Source organism: Equus asinus, chromosome 3, assembly GCF_041296235.1.
Source record: "Equus asinus isolate D_3611 breed Donkey chromosome 3, EquAss-T2T_v2, whole genome shotgun sequence".
NCBI classification, from domain to species: Eukaryota; Metazoa; Chordata; class Mammalia; order Perissodactyla; family Equidae; genus Equus; species Equus asinus.
Genome location: NC_091792.1, coordinates 67,521,532 through 67,537,325, shown reverse-complemented (window position 1 = coordinate 67,537,325; position 15,794 = coordinate 67,521,532). Strand labels below are relative to the sequence as shown.

Here is a 15,794-nt window from a genome sequence, read left to right as displayed (position 1 = left end):
CAAATGCTGTCATTCAAATCTATTTAACTTCACTAGATCACATCAAACTGTGTCCACAGTGGTTGCACAAATTCACACTCCTAGCAGCAGAGAATAAAAGTTCCTATTGTTCTACAGCCTTTAAACCATTTGGCATCAGCAGAATTATTAAATTTTAGCCATTCTGGTGGGTTAGTAGTAACAGCATATCGGGGTTTTAATTTGCTTTCTATAGTTATAATTTTCTTTCTATATAACTAACAATAAGAAAAAAAGGAACTTTTCTTATTTTTCGGGTATTTGTATTTCCTCTTTTGTGAAGTATTTCTTCAAACCTCTTGGTTCATTTTTCTTTTGGGTTGTCTCCTCTGGCTGCTTTATTAGCTTGTGTAAGTTTTAATGTATTCTTGATATAATCTATTTTTCAGTTATACATGTTGTAAATAACTTCCCTCATTCTGTGTTTTCTCACTCTTAGTGGTGTCATGTGATTAACAGAAGTTTTTAATTGTAATGTAGTCAATCTTTTAATTACTTCATTGATGGTTAGGTTTTTTTCTTTGTGTGTCCTTTTTAAGAAAATTTTCCCTATCCTGGAGATATGAATATATATCCATATATTACATTCTAAAAAAGATTATTGTATTGCCTTTTCAAATTTAACTCTATAATCTATCTGGAATTGTTTGTGTATGATGCATGTATTCAATTTCATTTTTATCTTGAATGGATGCCCAGTTGTCACTGCATCAGTCACATAATAGGTCATCTTTCATTAATGCTCTATAGGGCCACCTCTCTAATAAAGCACGTGTACATAGATGTGTGTCTTTCTGGGATATCTATTCTTTTCTGGTGGTCCTATTTGTGTGCCAGTATAACACTCTTTTATTATTGTATCTTTAAGATAATTTTGATATCTTTTAAGTGGTCCTTTATCTTTGTTCTTTAAGAATGTCTTGGGGGGTGAAGTGGTGCTGGCCCCATGGCCTAGTGGTCAAAATTTGGCATGCTCCACTTTGGTGTCTCGGGTTCGCAGGCCCAGACCCCAGGTGCAGACCTACACCACTCATCAAGCCATGCTATGGTGGCGACCCACATACAAAATAGAGGAAGACTGGTACAAATGTTAGCTCAGGGCAAATCTTCCTCAGCAAAAAAAAAAGAAAGAAAGAATGTCTTGGCTATTGGCTATTTGTACTTTCATATATGTTTTACAATCAGGTTCTCAAGTTACACACAATTCCCACTGGGATTTTCATTTAGTGTATACCACATCTATAGAACTACTTGGGGGAATGAATTTTCATCTTTTGATAAAAGCATTTTTCAATTATTAATACAATATAGAAATTCAACTAATTTTTGTGTATTTATTTATTTTATTTATTTTTTTTAAGATTTTATTTTTCCTTTTTCTCCCAAAGCCCCCTGGTACATAGTTGTGTATTTTTAGTTGTGGGTCCTTCTAGTTGTGGCATGTGGGACACCGCCTCAGCGTGGCTTGATGAGTGGTGCCATGTCCGTGCCCAGGATTCAAACTGGCAAAACCCTGAGCCACCGAAGTGCAGCTCGTGAACTTAACCACTCGGCCATGGGGCCAGCCCCAAATTTTTGTGTATTTATTTTTGTATTAAATACCTCTGGCAACCTATCTTAGTAATTCTAGTAATTTATCTGTAGATTCTTTTAGATTTTCTACATATTCAATCATATTGTTTCAGAAAAGTGAAAATTTTTTTTCTTCCTCTCTAATCTTCTTTACAATTTTAATTTCCTGTACTTGTTTTCCTTCACTGAGTGGTACCTCCTGTACTATGCAGAATAGAAATAGTGATAACCACCTCTTTGTTTCTTTCCCAATCTCAAAGGAAAGGCTTTGAGTTTTGCCTTGTTATCTGAAGGTATTGTGTACATATTTAGATCCTCTTCATAGGATTAAGGAAGTTCAATTCTATTCCTAGTTTGCTGAGAATTTTATCAAATGCTTTCTCTTTATTTATTGATTCAAATGTTTTGCCCCTTTACTTTACTCTGTTGGTATTGCAAAATAAATTGATTGATATTTGAACATTTATCTAACTCTGCATTCGTTTGATAAACTCAACATGGAAATAGCATCTTACGTAATTGATTGATGATGTCTGCTATTATTTTATCTTCATGAGTGATATTGGCCTGTAATTTTCTCATACTTTACTTGCTTATTTTGGGTATCAGAGTTATGCTAGTCATATAAAATGAAATGGGGAGTGTTCACTTATTTATATTCTCTGGAAGAATTTGTATAAGAATGGAAGGTCCTTCCCTAAATATCTGGTAGAACTCGTCAGTAAGCCATGTAAACCTAGAGTTCTGAGGACTATTCTAAATTAGCGATTCAATTTCTTTAGAAGTTATAAGACCCTTCAGATTTTTTATTTCTTCTTATGTAAGTTTTAATATGTTCTGTTTTTCTAGACATTTTCCTACTTCATCTAAATTTAAAATTTTGAGTTTAAAATCATTAATAATACTTAACTTTTTAATATCAATGGAATCTATGGGATTGTGTTTTCTCTTTTTTTAATATCATCTGAACAGAATTTTAAAATTTGTATTATTTTTTATGCTTTTATTTTTTCACATTTGTTTGCTATTTTAATTTCTGCTTTATACTATTCCATTCCCTATCCTTAAATTTTTTTCATCTTTTAAAAAATATCTTGAAATGGATGCTTGGCTCATTAATTTTCAGGCTTCTTTTTAAATACATCCTCTTCGGATTACAAATCTATAAATTTTCCTCTAAGAATTCCTTTGATTGTAGCCCACATGGTAAATGACATTTTCATTAGCATTTGGTTAAAATTATTCTCTATTTTCCATTTGCTTTCTTCTTAGACCCTTGAAATGTCTAGACATGTATTTCTCTAAATACATGCACATGCAGATTTTCTAGCTATTGTTAAAGTAGTGCTTAGAATAATTACACAGGGATCAGAGAACCTACTGTGTTGAGGATATGTTGAAATTTGTTGAGACTTGCTTTATGGCTCAGCATATGCCCATATTTGTAAGTATTCTGTTATGCATACAGAAATATGTATTCTGAAGTTATGTGCAGTGTGCAAACAAAAAAATGTACATGTTTTTCATACCACATTTGTTAGTTGTGTGTACATATATTAATCCCTACTGATAACTTGTTTGTTCTACCAATTATTGAGCCAGGAGTGTTAAAATCCCCCACTATAATTGTGAATTAGCTGTGATTTCTGATTCTATCAGTGCTTATATATATTTTGAGGTCATGCTACTATCTATGTAAAAGTTTAGAATTAATATGTCATCACAGTAAATTAACACTTTCATCATTATGAAATACTTCTGTGTATCTCTAGTCTTCTTGCCTTTTAAAGTCTATAGTTCCTGGAGACTAATAGAGCTGTTCCATCTTTCTTTTGGTCTCTTTTGCGATGGCATAACATTTTTATGTCCTTTTACTTCCATTCTTTCTGAATCCTCATGTTTTATATCTGTCTCTTATTTTTAAAAAGCATACTCATTTTTGCAGAGTTCTCGTCAAGAAGGTGCTGTGAGCAGACGTTGAAGTCGCCTCCTCCCACAAACACAACCAGGTTACAACAATTTTAGGAAGAATCACCCTGGATTGAAAACTGCAAACTGGATAAAAAGAACCCCCATGACAAGGGACAGTCCTGATGAAAGCAGAAGAGGCAGTAACTCTGGCCAGAGAGGAAAAAAGCCACCTTTGGGAGCAGCGGAGCTTCTCAGCTGGCCAGGCGGGAGCCAAACTAAGGATATCCAGATAGCATATCAAGACGCCTAAGAGTCTAGTACTACTATACATCGGAAGGTGGACGGACTTCCCCCTGGGAGGAGGTGGAAATAGGTGAAAACTCTCCGACTCCTGACCCCCGACCCCCGGCCAGCCTAGTTCCTGCAGGAGGCTCTCTTCCAGCAGACTCCCCCATAGCATCGCCACATACCAAGGGTAGGAGTGTGCACTCACCAGTGGAGCGACGGTGGAAACAGGTGACAACAGCCCTACCCAAGTCCCCGTGATCACACCTAAGCCCAGGGGGAGTTCCCCAGGGTACTGCACCCACCAGTAGGGAAGGCCTCTGCTTGCCATTAGCAGGGAGGCCCTTCCCAGAAGCCAGAACAAAGAGAAGCTCCTGGCGGGCCCGGCATGGCACCAGACCGCAAGCTGCCACTGGGCTCATGGTCTCCGGCACAGGGGGTGCCCGGACTTCCCATAGACGTGCTTGGGGACAGGGTTGGAGCTCCAGTGCCCTGCTCTGCGGCCTGGGGGGAGGCTCCAGGGTCCCACAACCCCCCGGCAGGGAAAGCCTCTGCTCGCCATTAGCTGGGAGGCCCTGCCCAGAATCCAGAGCAAAAGGAAGCTCCCGGCGGGCAGATTCCCTGGCACTGCACCAGACCACCAGCTGCTGCTGTGCCCACGGTCTCTGGCGCAGGGGGTGCCCGGACTTCCTGTGGACGTGCTTGGGGACTGGGTGGAGCTCCAACACCTGGCTCTGCCACCCGGGGGGATGCTCCAGCGTCCCGCACCCCCTCAGGAGGGAGGGCCTCTGCTCGCCATTGGCAGGGAGGCCCCGTCCAGCATTTGGAGCACCAGGAAGCTCCCTAGAGCAGAATTCCCCACAAGGCAGCAGCTTACAAGCCACCACCAGGCCCACGGACACTGGCCATGTCCCAGACAAGGCAAGGGGCTCCCAGAGATCCTGTGAGAGTGGAGTGGGGCAGAGTGGAGCTCCGGTGAAATGGCTACGTAGCCCAGAGGGGAACTCCAGGTTCCTACAGCAGCCTCAGCGAAAGCCTCTGCACTGCACTAGTGGAGAGGTCCCAACTGGCAACCGCAAGGAGGGAAGGCCCTGGGGCAAAAGTAGCACAGCTAGGTGAGCTAACGACAGACTGCAGAAGATACCCATAGCTCTGCTGGGACCTATAGTGGACAAGTGTGATCTTGTGGGCTCTGTTAGGGACAAAGCGGCGATTATAGGTGATCCTGCTCCTGGCTGCTGGGAAAGCCCACAACACCACTGCAGACCACAAGGAGGGAGCATGTCTAAGTGGGCTGCAACAGTAGGCACCAGCAGCCTGAGGCCCCCTTGAGATTGCCTCCACAACCAATGAGGGACCCCACAGGACCACTGTGACTACAAGGAGGGGTCCAGGTCCAGTAAGTAACAGCTGACAGGGTTCCTGGTTGGTGCAGTCTAAACAGCTGCCCCCCCCACACACACACCAGTCACAACAAGTGGAAGCAGCGACTAAACTCTATCTCTATGCAGAGGCACAAATCCACGCCATCAAGCAGCATGAAAAAATATATTAAATCTCCAGAACAGAAGGAAAATGATAAGCACTCAGAAAACAACCTCAAAGACAATGAAATCTATAACCTAAATGACAATGATTTCAAAACTGCCATTATTAAAAAACTCAACGAGTTAAAAGAGAATTCAGATAGACAACTCAATGAGTTCAGGAGCTATGTCACAAAAGAGCTTGACACTATAAAGAAGAAGCAATTAGAAATACTGGAGATGAAGAACACAATGGAGGAGATTAAGAAAAATCTGGACTCTCTGAACAGTAGGGTCGATAATATGGAGGACAGAATTAGCAATTTGGAGGATAGGAATATAGAAATGCTGCAGACAGAGGAGGAGAGAGAACTAAGACTAAAAAGAAATGAAGAAACTCTCCAAGAATTATCCAACTTAATTAGGAGATGCAACATAAGGATTACAGGTATACCAGAGGGAGAAGAGAAGGAGAAGGGGGCAGAAGGCCTGTTCAAAGAAATAATAGCTGAGAACTTTCCAAACTTGGGAAGAGAGATGGAACTTCATGTGACAGAAGCCATTAGATCTCCAAACTTTATTAACACAAGAAGACCAACCCCAAGGCATGTAGTAGTGAAACTAGCAAAAGTCAACGACAAAGAGAAAATACTAAGGGCAGCCAGGCAGAAGAAAATAACTTACAAAGGAAATCCCATAAGGCTATCAGCAGATTTCTCAGGAGAGACCTTACAGGCTAGAAGAGATTGGAATGAAATATTCAAAACTCTGAAGGACAAAAACCTGCAGCCAAGAATACTCTACCCAGAGAAAATATCCTTCACATACGATGGAGAAATAAAAACTTTCCCAGATAAACAAAAGTTAAGGGAGTTCATCACCACAAAACCTCCTCTTCAAGAAATGCTCGGGAAGAACCTCATTCCTGAAAAATCAAAAAAAGGAAAGGGGCTACTAAATGCAGAACAAAGGAGATAAGCAGAAGGACAATAACACAAAGTAACAGCTCTCCATCAGGACAAAATGCAAAAGAACCAGAAAACAAGTGATAAAATGGCAACAGTAGGCCCCCACGTTTCAATAATCACTCTAAACGTGAATGGATTGAACTCTCCAATCAAAAGGCACAGAGTGGCAGGATGGATCAAAGAATAAGATCCAACAGTATGCTGCCTTCAGGAAACACACCTCAGCCCCAAAGACAAACACAGACTCAAAGTGAAGGGGTGGAAGACAATACTCCAAGCTAATAATGAACAAAAGAAAGCAGGTGTTGCCATACTTATATCAGACAAAGTAGACTTCAAAGCAAAACAGATAAAGAAAGACAAAGAGGCTAAGTATATAATGATAAAAGGGACGCTCCACCAAGATGACAGAACACTTATAAATGTATACGCACCTAACACAGGAGCACCAAAATTCGTAAAGAAACTATTAACAAAACTAAAAGGAGACATCAACAGCAATACAATAATAGTAGGGGACCTCAACACCCCATTAACACCAATGAACAGATCATCCAGACAGAAAATCAACAAGGAAATTACAGAATTAAATGAAAAATTAGATCAGATGGACCTAACAGATATATATAGGACACTTCATCCAAAAACAGCAGGTTACACATTCTTCTCAAGCGCGCATGAAACATTCTCAAGGATAGACCATATCTTGGGAAACAAAGCAAGCATCAATAAGTTCAAGAGGGTTGAAATAATATCAAGCATCTTCTCTGATCACAATGCTATGAAACTAGAAATCAACTACAAAAGTAAAGCTGGGAAAGGGCCAAAAATGTGGAGACTAAACAACATGCTACTGAACAAACAATGGATTATTGAAGAAATTAAAGAAGAAATCAAATATTATCAGGAGACAAATGAAAATGAAAACACACTGTACCAAATGATTTGGGACGCAGCAAAGGCAGTCCTAACAGGGAAATTCATTGCAATTCAGGCTCACCTCAATAAGCAAGAAAAATCTTACATAAACAACCTCAAATGACACCTAACAGAATTAGAAAAAGAAGAACAAACAAAGCCCAAAGTCAGTAGAAGGAGGGAAATAATAAGAATTAGAGCAGAACTAAATGATATTGAAACAAAAAAGACAGTAGAAAGGATCAATGAAACAAAGAGTTGGTTCTTCAAAAGAATTAACAAAATCGACAAACCCTTAGCCAGACTCACTAAGAAAAAAAGAGAGAAGTCACAAATAAATAAAATTAGAAATGAGAGAGGAGAAATTACAACAGATACTGAAGAAATACAAAGGATCATAAGAGAATACTATGAAAAACTATATGCCAACAAATTGAACAACCTAGAAGAAATGGATAAATTCCTAGACTCATACAACCTCCCCAAACTGAATCAGGAAGAAATAGAGAATCTGAATAGACCAATCACAAGTAAAGAAATAGAAACAGTAATCAAAAACCTCCCCAAAAATAAGAGTCCAGGATCAGACGGCTTCTCTGGAGAATTCTACCAAACATTCAAAGAAGATTTAATACCTATCCTTCTCAAACTATTCCAGAAAATAGAGGAAGATGGAGCACTCCCTAATACATTCTATGAAGCCAACATCACCCTGATCCCCAAACCTGACAAGGACAACACAAAGAAGGAAAACTACAGGCCAATATCACTGATGAATATAGATGCAAAAATCCTCAACAAAATTTTGGCAAACCGAATACAGCAATATATCAAAAAGATTATACACCATGATCAAGTGGGATTTATACCAGGGACACAGGGATGGTTCAACATCCACAAGTCAATCAACGTGATTCACTACATTAACAAAATGAGAAACAAAAACCACATGATCATCTCAACAGATGCAGAGAAAGCATTCGACAAGATCCAACATCCATTTATGATAAAACCCTCAATAAAATAGGTATAGAAGGAAAGTACCTCAACATAATAAAGGCCATATATGACAAACCCACAGCCAACATCATACTCAACGGACAAAAACTGAAACCCGTCCCTCTCAGAACAGGAACAAGACAAGGGTGCCCACTTTCACCAGTCTTATTCAACATAGTACCGGAGGTGTTGGCCAGAGCAATTCAGCAGGAAAAAGAAATAAAAGTAATTCAAATAGGCAACGAAGAAGTAAAACTCTCGCTGTTTGCAGATGACATGATCTTATATATAGAAAACCTGAAAGAATCCATAGAAAAACTATTAGAAACAATCAACAACCACAGCAAAGTTGCAGGGTATAAAATCAACATACATAAATCAGTAGCATTTCTATATGCTAACAATGAACTAACAGAAAAACATCTCAAGAACTCAATCCCACTCACGATCACAACAAAAAGAATAAAATACCTTTGGATAAATTTAACCAAGGAAGTGAAAGATCTATACAACGAAAACTACGAGACCTTCTTGAAAGAAATCGACAACAACATAAAGAGATGGAAAGACATTCCATGCATGTGGATTGGAAGAATAAACATAGTTAAAATGTCCATACTACCTAAAGCAATCTACAGATTCAACGCTATCCCAATCAGAATTCCAATGTCATTCTTTATAGAAATCGAACAAAGAATCCTAAACTTCATATGGGGCAACAAAAGACCCCGAATTGCTAAAGCAATCCTGAGAAAGAAGAACAAAGCTGGAGGCATCACAATCCCTGACTTCAAAGCATACTACAAAGCTACAGTAATCAAAACAGCATGGTACTGGTACAAAAACAGGTCCACAGATCAATGGAACAGAATTGAAAGCCCAGAAATAAAACCACACATCTGTGGACAGCTAATCTTTGACAAAGGAGCTGAGGGCCTACAATGGAGGAAAGAAAGTCTCTTCAACAAATGGTGCTGGGAAAACTGGACAGCCACATGTAAAAGAATGAAAATCAACCATTCTTTTTCACCATTTACTAAAATAAACTCAAAATGGATCGAAGACCTAAAGATTAGGCCTGAAACAATAAGTCTTCTAGAAGAGAATATCGGCAGTACACTCTTTAACATCAGCTTCAAAAGAATCTTTTTGGACACCATAACCCCTCACATGAGGGAAACAATAGAAAGAATAAACAAATGGGACTTCATCAGACTAAAGAGCTTCTTCAAGGCAAGGGAAAACAGGATTGAAACTAAAAACAGCCTACTAATTTAGAAAAAATATTCCCAAGTTATTTATCCAACAAAGGGTTAATCTCCATAATTTACAAAGAACTCAAACAACTCAACAATAAAAAATCAAACAACCCAATTACAAAATGGGCAGGGGACATGAACTGACATTTCTCCAAAGAAGATATACGGATGGCCAACAGACACCTGAAAAGATGCTCATCATTACTAATCATCAGGGAAATGCAAATCAAAACTACACTAAGATATCACCTTACACATGTTAGAATGGCAAAAATATCCAAAACCAAGAGTGACAAATGTTGGAGAGGCTGTGGAGAAAAGGGAACACTCATACACTGTTTGGTGGGAATGCAAACTGGTGCAGCCACTATGGAAAACAGTATGGAGATTCCTCAAAAAGTTAAGAATAGAAATACCTTATGACCCAGCCATCCCACTACTGGATATCTATCCCAAGAACCTGAAATCAGCAATTCCAATAGTTCCATGCACCCCTATGTTCATCGCAGCATTATTCACAATAGCCAAGTCATGGAACCCACCTAAGTGCCCAGCAACTGATGATTGGATAAAGAAGATGTGGTGTATATATATACAATGGAATACTACTCAGCCATAAAAAAGGACAAAGTTGTCCCATTCACAACAACATGGATAGACCTTGAGGGTAGTATGTTGAGTGAAATAAGCCAGGCAGAGAAAGACGAACTCTGTATGACTCCACTCATAGGTGGTAGTTAACATACGGACAAAGAGAACTGATCGGTAGTTGCCAGGGGAAATGGGGTGGGGAGACGGCACTAGGGGTGAAGTGGTGTGCCTACAACAAGACTAATACTCATGTACAACTGTAATTTCACAAGGATGTTAACTTTCATAACCTTAATTAAAAAAAAGCATACACATTTTTAAAACATTTTAGTCTCATGATCTTTATGGTTTTTACTTCTCCTGCCTGTTCTATGATCTTTTTTCTCTTCTTTCTTGTTTTCTTAGGGACTTATTGAGGATTTTAATCAATCCATTTTTCTTTTTATTAATTTGGAGACTATGTATTTATTTTATATTCTTTTAGCGGCCATCATAAAAATTATTACTTTAGTTTTTTTTTATAGACTTTACTTTGTAGATCAGTTTTAGGTTCACAGCAAAATTGAGAAAAGAGTATAGAGATTTCCCATGTACCCCTGACCCCCACATACGCAGCCTCCCTCACAATCAACATCCTCCACCAGAATGGTACATTTGTTACAACTGACGAACCTACATGGACACATGATTTTTCCCCCTAAGTTCATAGTTTACATTAGGGTTCACTCTTGGTTTATTTACTTTTTATACCTTTCTGTATTTCTGAACTTTCATCTGGTATCATTTTCCTTTCTTTCTAGGTTCCTGCCCTCTCACTAATCTCTCCAAAGTAATTTTCTCCTATTTTTTTCTTAGTATTTCCATGCTTGTAGAAAGTTGGGGTTTTTTTCAGTAAAAATTTTAGTTGTTTTTAGTGGAAGACTTGGTTTCAATTTCCTCAACCACAATTACCAGAAACAAAAGAGGCTGTACTTTCTCTTCGCTTATTTCCACCTTCAGCTGCAAACCTGCTTCCTGTTATAATGCTCTCCATCTGTCTTATACCCCAGCTTCACCTCTAGGTCACATCCCTTCAGATGAGGGGTGTTTGTGAAGTACTGCCAAGTTCCCCCAGGTACCATGATGCTCTTCTGAAAGTCGTTACAATTCTGACGTTAGTGCAAGTACATTGTTTTCATTCTGAAAACATTCTATACTATATCTAACAGAAATGCCTCAGACTTCATTTCCTTTGACTTTTTGGATAGGAATTTTTATGGAGGGTGAGGAGTATTAGATATTTGAGCTGTTATTATCTTACCTAGAATTCTGCTTCTGCTGTATCTACCTCTGTCTGCATGTATGTGCACTTGTGAACTTTTCTTGCATTTATGAAAAATTAATCTTATTTTTTTTAAGATTTTATTTTTTTCCTTTTTCGCCCCAAAGCCCCCCAGTACATAGTTGTATATTCTTCGTTGTGGGTCCTTCTAGTTGTGGCATGTGGGATGCCGCCTCAACCTGGTTCGATGAGCAGTGCCATGTCCGCTCCCAGGATTCGAACCAACGAAACACTGGGCCGCCTGCAGCAGAGCGCACGAACTTAATCACTCCACCACGGGGCCAGCCCCTAGCCTTATTATTGATTTGCTGATCTCTGTAATAAGAGAGCAGTAGCTGTTTGCATGGCTCTTCAAACTTGTACCTCCTGGTGTCTGGGGTTTCAGATTATTATATGAGAAATGAGTATTTGAGATAGGAAATGATCAAAGTTATATTCATTACTTAGGTTAGTAGGTAAAAGAGAAAACACCATATAGACCCAGGAAATTTGTTCAAACTATTTCCAAATTCACAGGGCCACATAATTACTTTTCTTTCTACAATAATTCCAATATAGAGCAAATATCAGTAGGGCACTCACTAACGTCTCCATCATTTCTCTTATTCACATCTCAGCTCCTTATTTGCTGCTGACAGGAATATGATTTTAAGGCTTCAATTTCTTTTTCTCTGTTTTACTCTGAGGCTGAATTTTAAAAATGTTCCACTCCTTTTCTGCCATCTTCCTTACTTCATATTATCTCTGATCTCCCAGCCCTTCATTTTCCTATTATTACAAACATCAACCCTTCTAAGGATTCTCAGTTGTATGATGCTTTACCTAAATTATATGAAATGTTTTATATAGATTTCTCCTTTTTTTCCTCTAAGTAATATTGCAATGATCACGACCAAAATACATTTTTATTTTATTGGCTATGAAAGGTTTTCCAGGGAATGCATGTTCTTTGGGGAGAGGGTAAATGGAATTAGTAATAAATAAAGAAATAAGGACTAGTGTGATGTATATTTGTGAATTTCTCATCTCCTCTTTGTTGCAGACTTCTCCATTGTGGTTGGGGTGTTGTTCCCTGTGGCTGTCATATTTGTAGTGGTTGGTATAGTAATCTGGCATCAAAGCACCAGAGGAATGCAGAAGAAACTCCAGAGGTAGGTTTTTGTCTGGCTTTGGGGACTTTTTGGCCTTTAATTTACTTTAAATTTAAGGATTTGATCAAATTCTTAAGTTTCATTTTGATTTACTTCAAATATTTAGAAATAAGTCTAGATGCATTTTTCTTGGACCAGAGGCTGGGTATCCTTTTACTGAAAATCCTTCACAGCAAAGTGTATCTTTTTCTGTCATTAATCAGTGCAGTTATAATTAATAACAAGTAATCATAACTTTCATTATTAAAGATTTTTACACTCATTATAAGAATACGATGTCTAACATTATTGATCACTATCTTTACGACAAGCCCCAGGCTAAGTCCTTTTACATACGTTATTTCATTTACTCTTCACAAGAACTTCATGAGGTAGTAACTGTTACTTCCATTGTATAGATGAAAAGGTGCTGTATGCTAACCTTTACAACAATGCCGCCAGGTCGGGCACTTCATACTTTTAAAGACGTGGAAACACAAACTCAGAGAGGTTAACAAACATGTTCAAAGTCCTACAAAGTGAGTGATGGAGTCCTGCTTTGCACCTACATGGGTCAGTCTTTCAGACATGGTCCTGACACTACAGTATCTTTCTAGCATTTTTAAAAGACTGATTTATTCACTCATAGTGGACTTTTAATAAATATTGAATGAATAAAGTGAATCGCTAATTAAATGACGTAATTAGATAAAAGTTGGACTCGACACCATCTTGTTAGGAATCAGGGCCTCCGTGGAGAATCAGGAAGAAAATCAGTGGTGGTAATGAGGGAATACAGGACAAGGGAACCCGAGGAGCGTCCTAAGAGCAGAGGAAAACCAAGTCAATAACCAAGATGACACAGTGGGCAGAGGAAATTGGCTAACTCATGGTGGAGGAACTGCTGAGTCGATCTGTATGATATACTTTCACACACAGGCCACTGTCTACCGCTGGCACCAGGCCAGGCAAACAGAAGAGGAAACCACAGATGAGGAAGGCTGTTCGACCCCCAGAGGTGAACCACAGTCTGTACCATGTTTGCCGTGGGCCCCAGTTTGTGATTCTCTTGCTCTTTTTTCCTGACCACTCAGCTATCATTTCTACTCAGCACTGTGTTACAAATCTGCCTCACCAGTTAGTATGTAGCAAGGATTGTGGGCTGTGTAACTACACATTCAGAAAGTTCTCCTTTGCCTTTTGTTAAATGCAAAAGAGTCCCCTTAAAATGCAGCAGCTGCTTTGCTGCGGTTCACAAAATGCAAAGAGAATAAAAAGAACAAGGAGGGCAGATGCCAGCTGGCTCTTTCTCTCTCTCTTACTCTAGGATGATTCTTTATTCTTTTTGCAAATGTCCCAATAAAGACAATAATCTGTATATTTATTTGACAACATATGTAACACGTATAATCCTTAACAGCCTGATTGTGTCTTGCAAGTTTAGAAAGTTTAGCAGAAGCTGATTAATGATAATGACGCTTGTAATAATGTTCATGGAAAACTTATCCATCTCTAATAGCTCTGGAATGTAGCAGCTGGGCCACTGTGATTTCCCCTCCGATCTCTTGGTGTCATCTTAGTCCTGATCTCTCATGTCTTGAAAGGCCTGCTTATTTGGAAGATGAACTTAGGAAACTGATAATTTCATTTTAAAATATTATCTTTTCTTTTTAGATGAGTCAAATGAAACTTCATGCACCTGACCTGCCAGTAGAGGGCAATGATCCTCCAGCTTCTTTTGTGAGTTAGCAATTTCTCTTAAATATCATTTCCAAACTAACCTCTGGGAAATACTAGTGAAAGACATAACCCATAAAGCCCAGTTATTGCTTCAGAAGAATGTTGAAATCTGTGTGAATATTAAATATAGACTCTTTTGAAAAACTTTTTAAAAATACAAAATGTGAGGATGTGTGCCTCTCCATTATACTCCTAAGTTTAACACCTAAACCTGAGTTACCCAGTCTGAAAAGCTGAGAACTCATCATAGGAAGAGTCCCAATCTGCTTCATAGAGTGCTATCTTCGTCACACGTCTGTTGGCATTGGACTTATTTCTGAAGTGTACATGTACACTAAATGAAAGCAACTGAAGTTACAGGTTTGGACTGTTCTCATAGGTGGGGTCATAAGTTCTCCATTTCTGAAAATGATTTCAGCCTTTCCATTAAGCATGCCTATTTTCAAGGCCCCATTTGGAATTAAAATTTTTTACCTTCTTACCAGCTAATTACAAAACCAGATTTTCCACCACCACCGATTCCTACAGCTGTATCATCTTCCTCTTTCCTTGTAAGTATCAGATGGTCACTGGTGATTTTTTTCAATCTTTTGTGCCCAATGAGAATAGTGTCTCCGAAGGTGCTCCCTAGGCTAAGCTGAGATATCAGAACAGATAGGGATCTCTGAGGAAGAAAGCCCTACTTACTGTCTATAAATTAGTATGGGTATTAACTTTTTATTATTAGAAAATTGTTTTACTGTTATATAATTGTTAAGAAATGATAAATAGTTCTGTAGTAGGGGGTAAACTGTCCCTTTCAAGGAATAGGTTTTATATGCTTATTTTTGAGGTTATAAAATTCTATTATAAATGATATTTTATTTTCTTATTATAGATAGAATAAGGCCTATATTAGTCACAGTTTTCTACATATTTTCATGTAGGGTATGAAAAACAGATCACATCTAGGCAAACCTGGAATAGTAGTCAGGTGCTCATGAAGTAAAAGGAAGAATTCATTCACTCAAGTAGTTACTGAGCGTATCTCCTCAGAGTTGGTACTCTGTTGTGAGTAAATGAGAAAGAACTAAAGTTTAAGGTCTTTGTTTCAAGAATTTTTACACTTTTAGTGGGAAAACTAGTCATATACATATGGAACACTTAATTCCTCACCTATTATTTGTGCCAAAGCAGGTGACACTGATGAGAAGAATGTGGTGAGAGGAAAATGAATGGGGATGGAGTGGTTAAAGTAAGAGTAAGTTTCATTTGCTAAGTAGCTGGAACTTGAACTGAACCCTGAGAGTTAGATAGAATTTAAATGCGTGGCAAGGAGATAAGGAATGATTTAAATAAAGAAATGAGTGTAGCTAAGATGGAAAGTGAGTAGTGTTTCTAATGACCTATCATTATTTTTGTCCCTAATATAGTATAAAGACACAAAAGTACTTCCGTCTACCTTGTTCAAGGATAAGCCAGTGTCTACACCTCAGGTAAGAAATCTATAGCCCAACTGTGAATATCTGGTAGCACCCCTAGGATCAAGGAGAGAAGTTCTGAACATGTCTTCCTAG

The 15,794-nt window shown here is 38.6% G+C and overlaps 1 protein-coding gene across 3 annotated transcripts in view; it reads left to right on the top strand.

The window, feature by feature from the left end:
• ADAM28 (ADAM metallopeptidase domain 28) overlaps window positions 1–15,794 on the top strand; it is a 71,954-nt gene that overhangs the window by 55,035 nt on the left and 1,125 nt on the right. For all 3 annotated transcript variants that reach the window (XR_011502049.1, XM_014860804.3, XM_070505192.1), the window contains 5 exons: window positions 12,411–12,519; window positions 13,438–13,516; window positions 14,173–14,238; window positions 14,724–14,789; window positions 15,651–15,713. Coding sequence is in view for 2 of the 3 variants with exons in the window: in XM_014860804.3 (XP_014716290.3) it covers window positions 12,411–12,519; window positions 13,438–13,516; window positions 14,173–14,238; window positions 14,724–14,789; window positions 15,651–15,713 (383 nt within the window). In the remaining variant the exon portion in view is untranslated. The remainder of the gene's footprint in view (window positions 1–12,410; window positions 12,520–13,437; window positions 13,517–14,172; window positions 14,239–14,723; window positions 14,790–15,650; window positions 15,714–15,794) is intronic.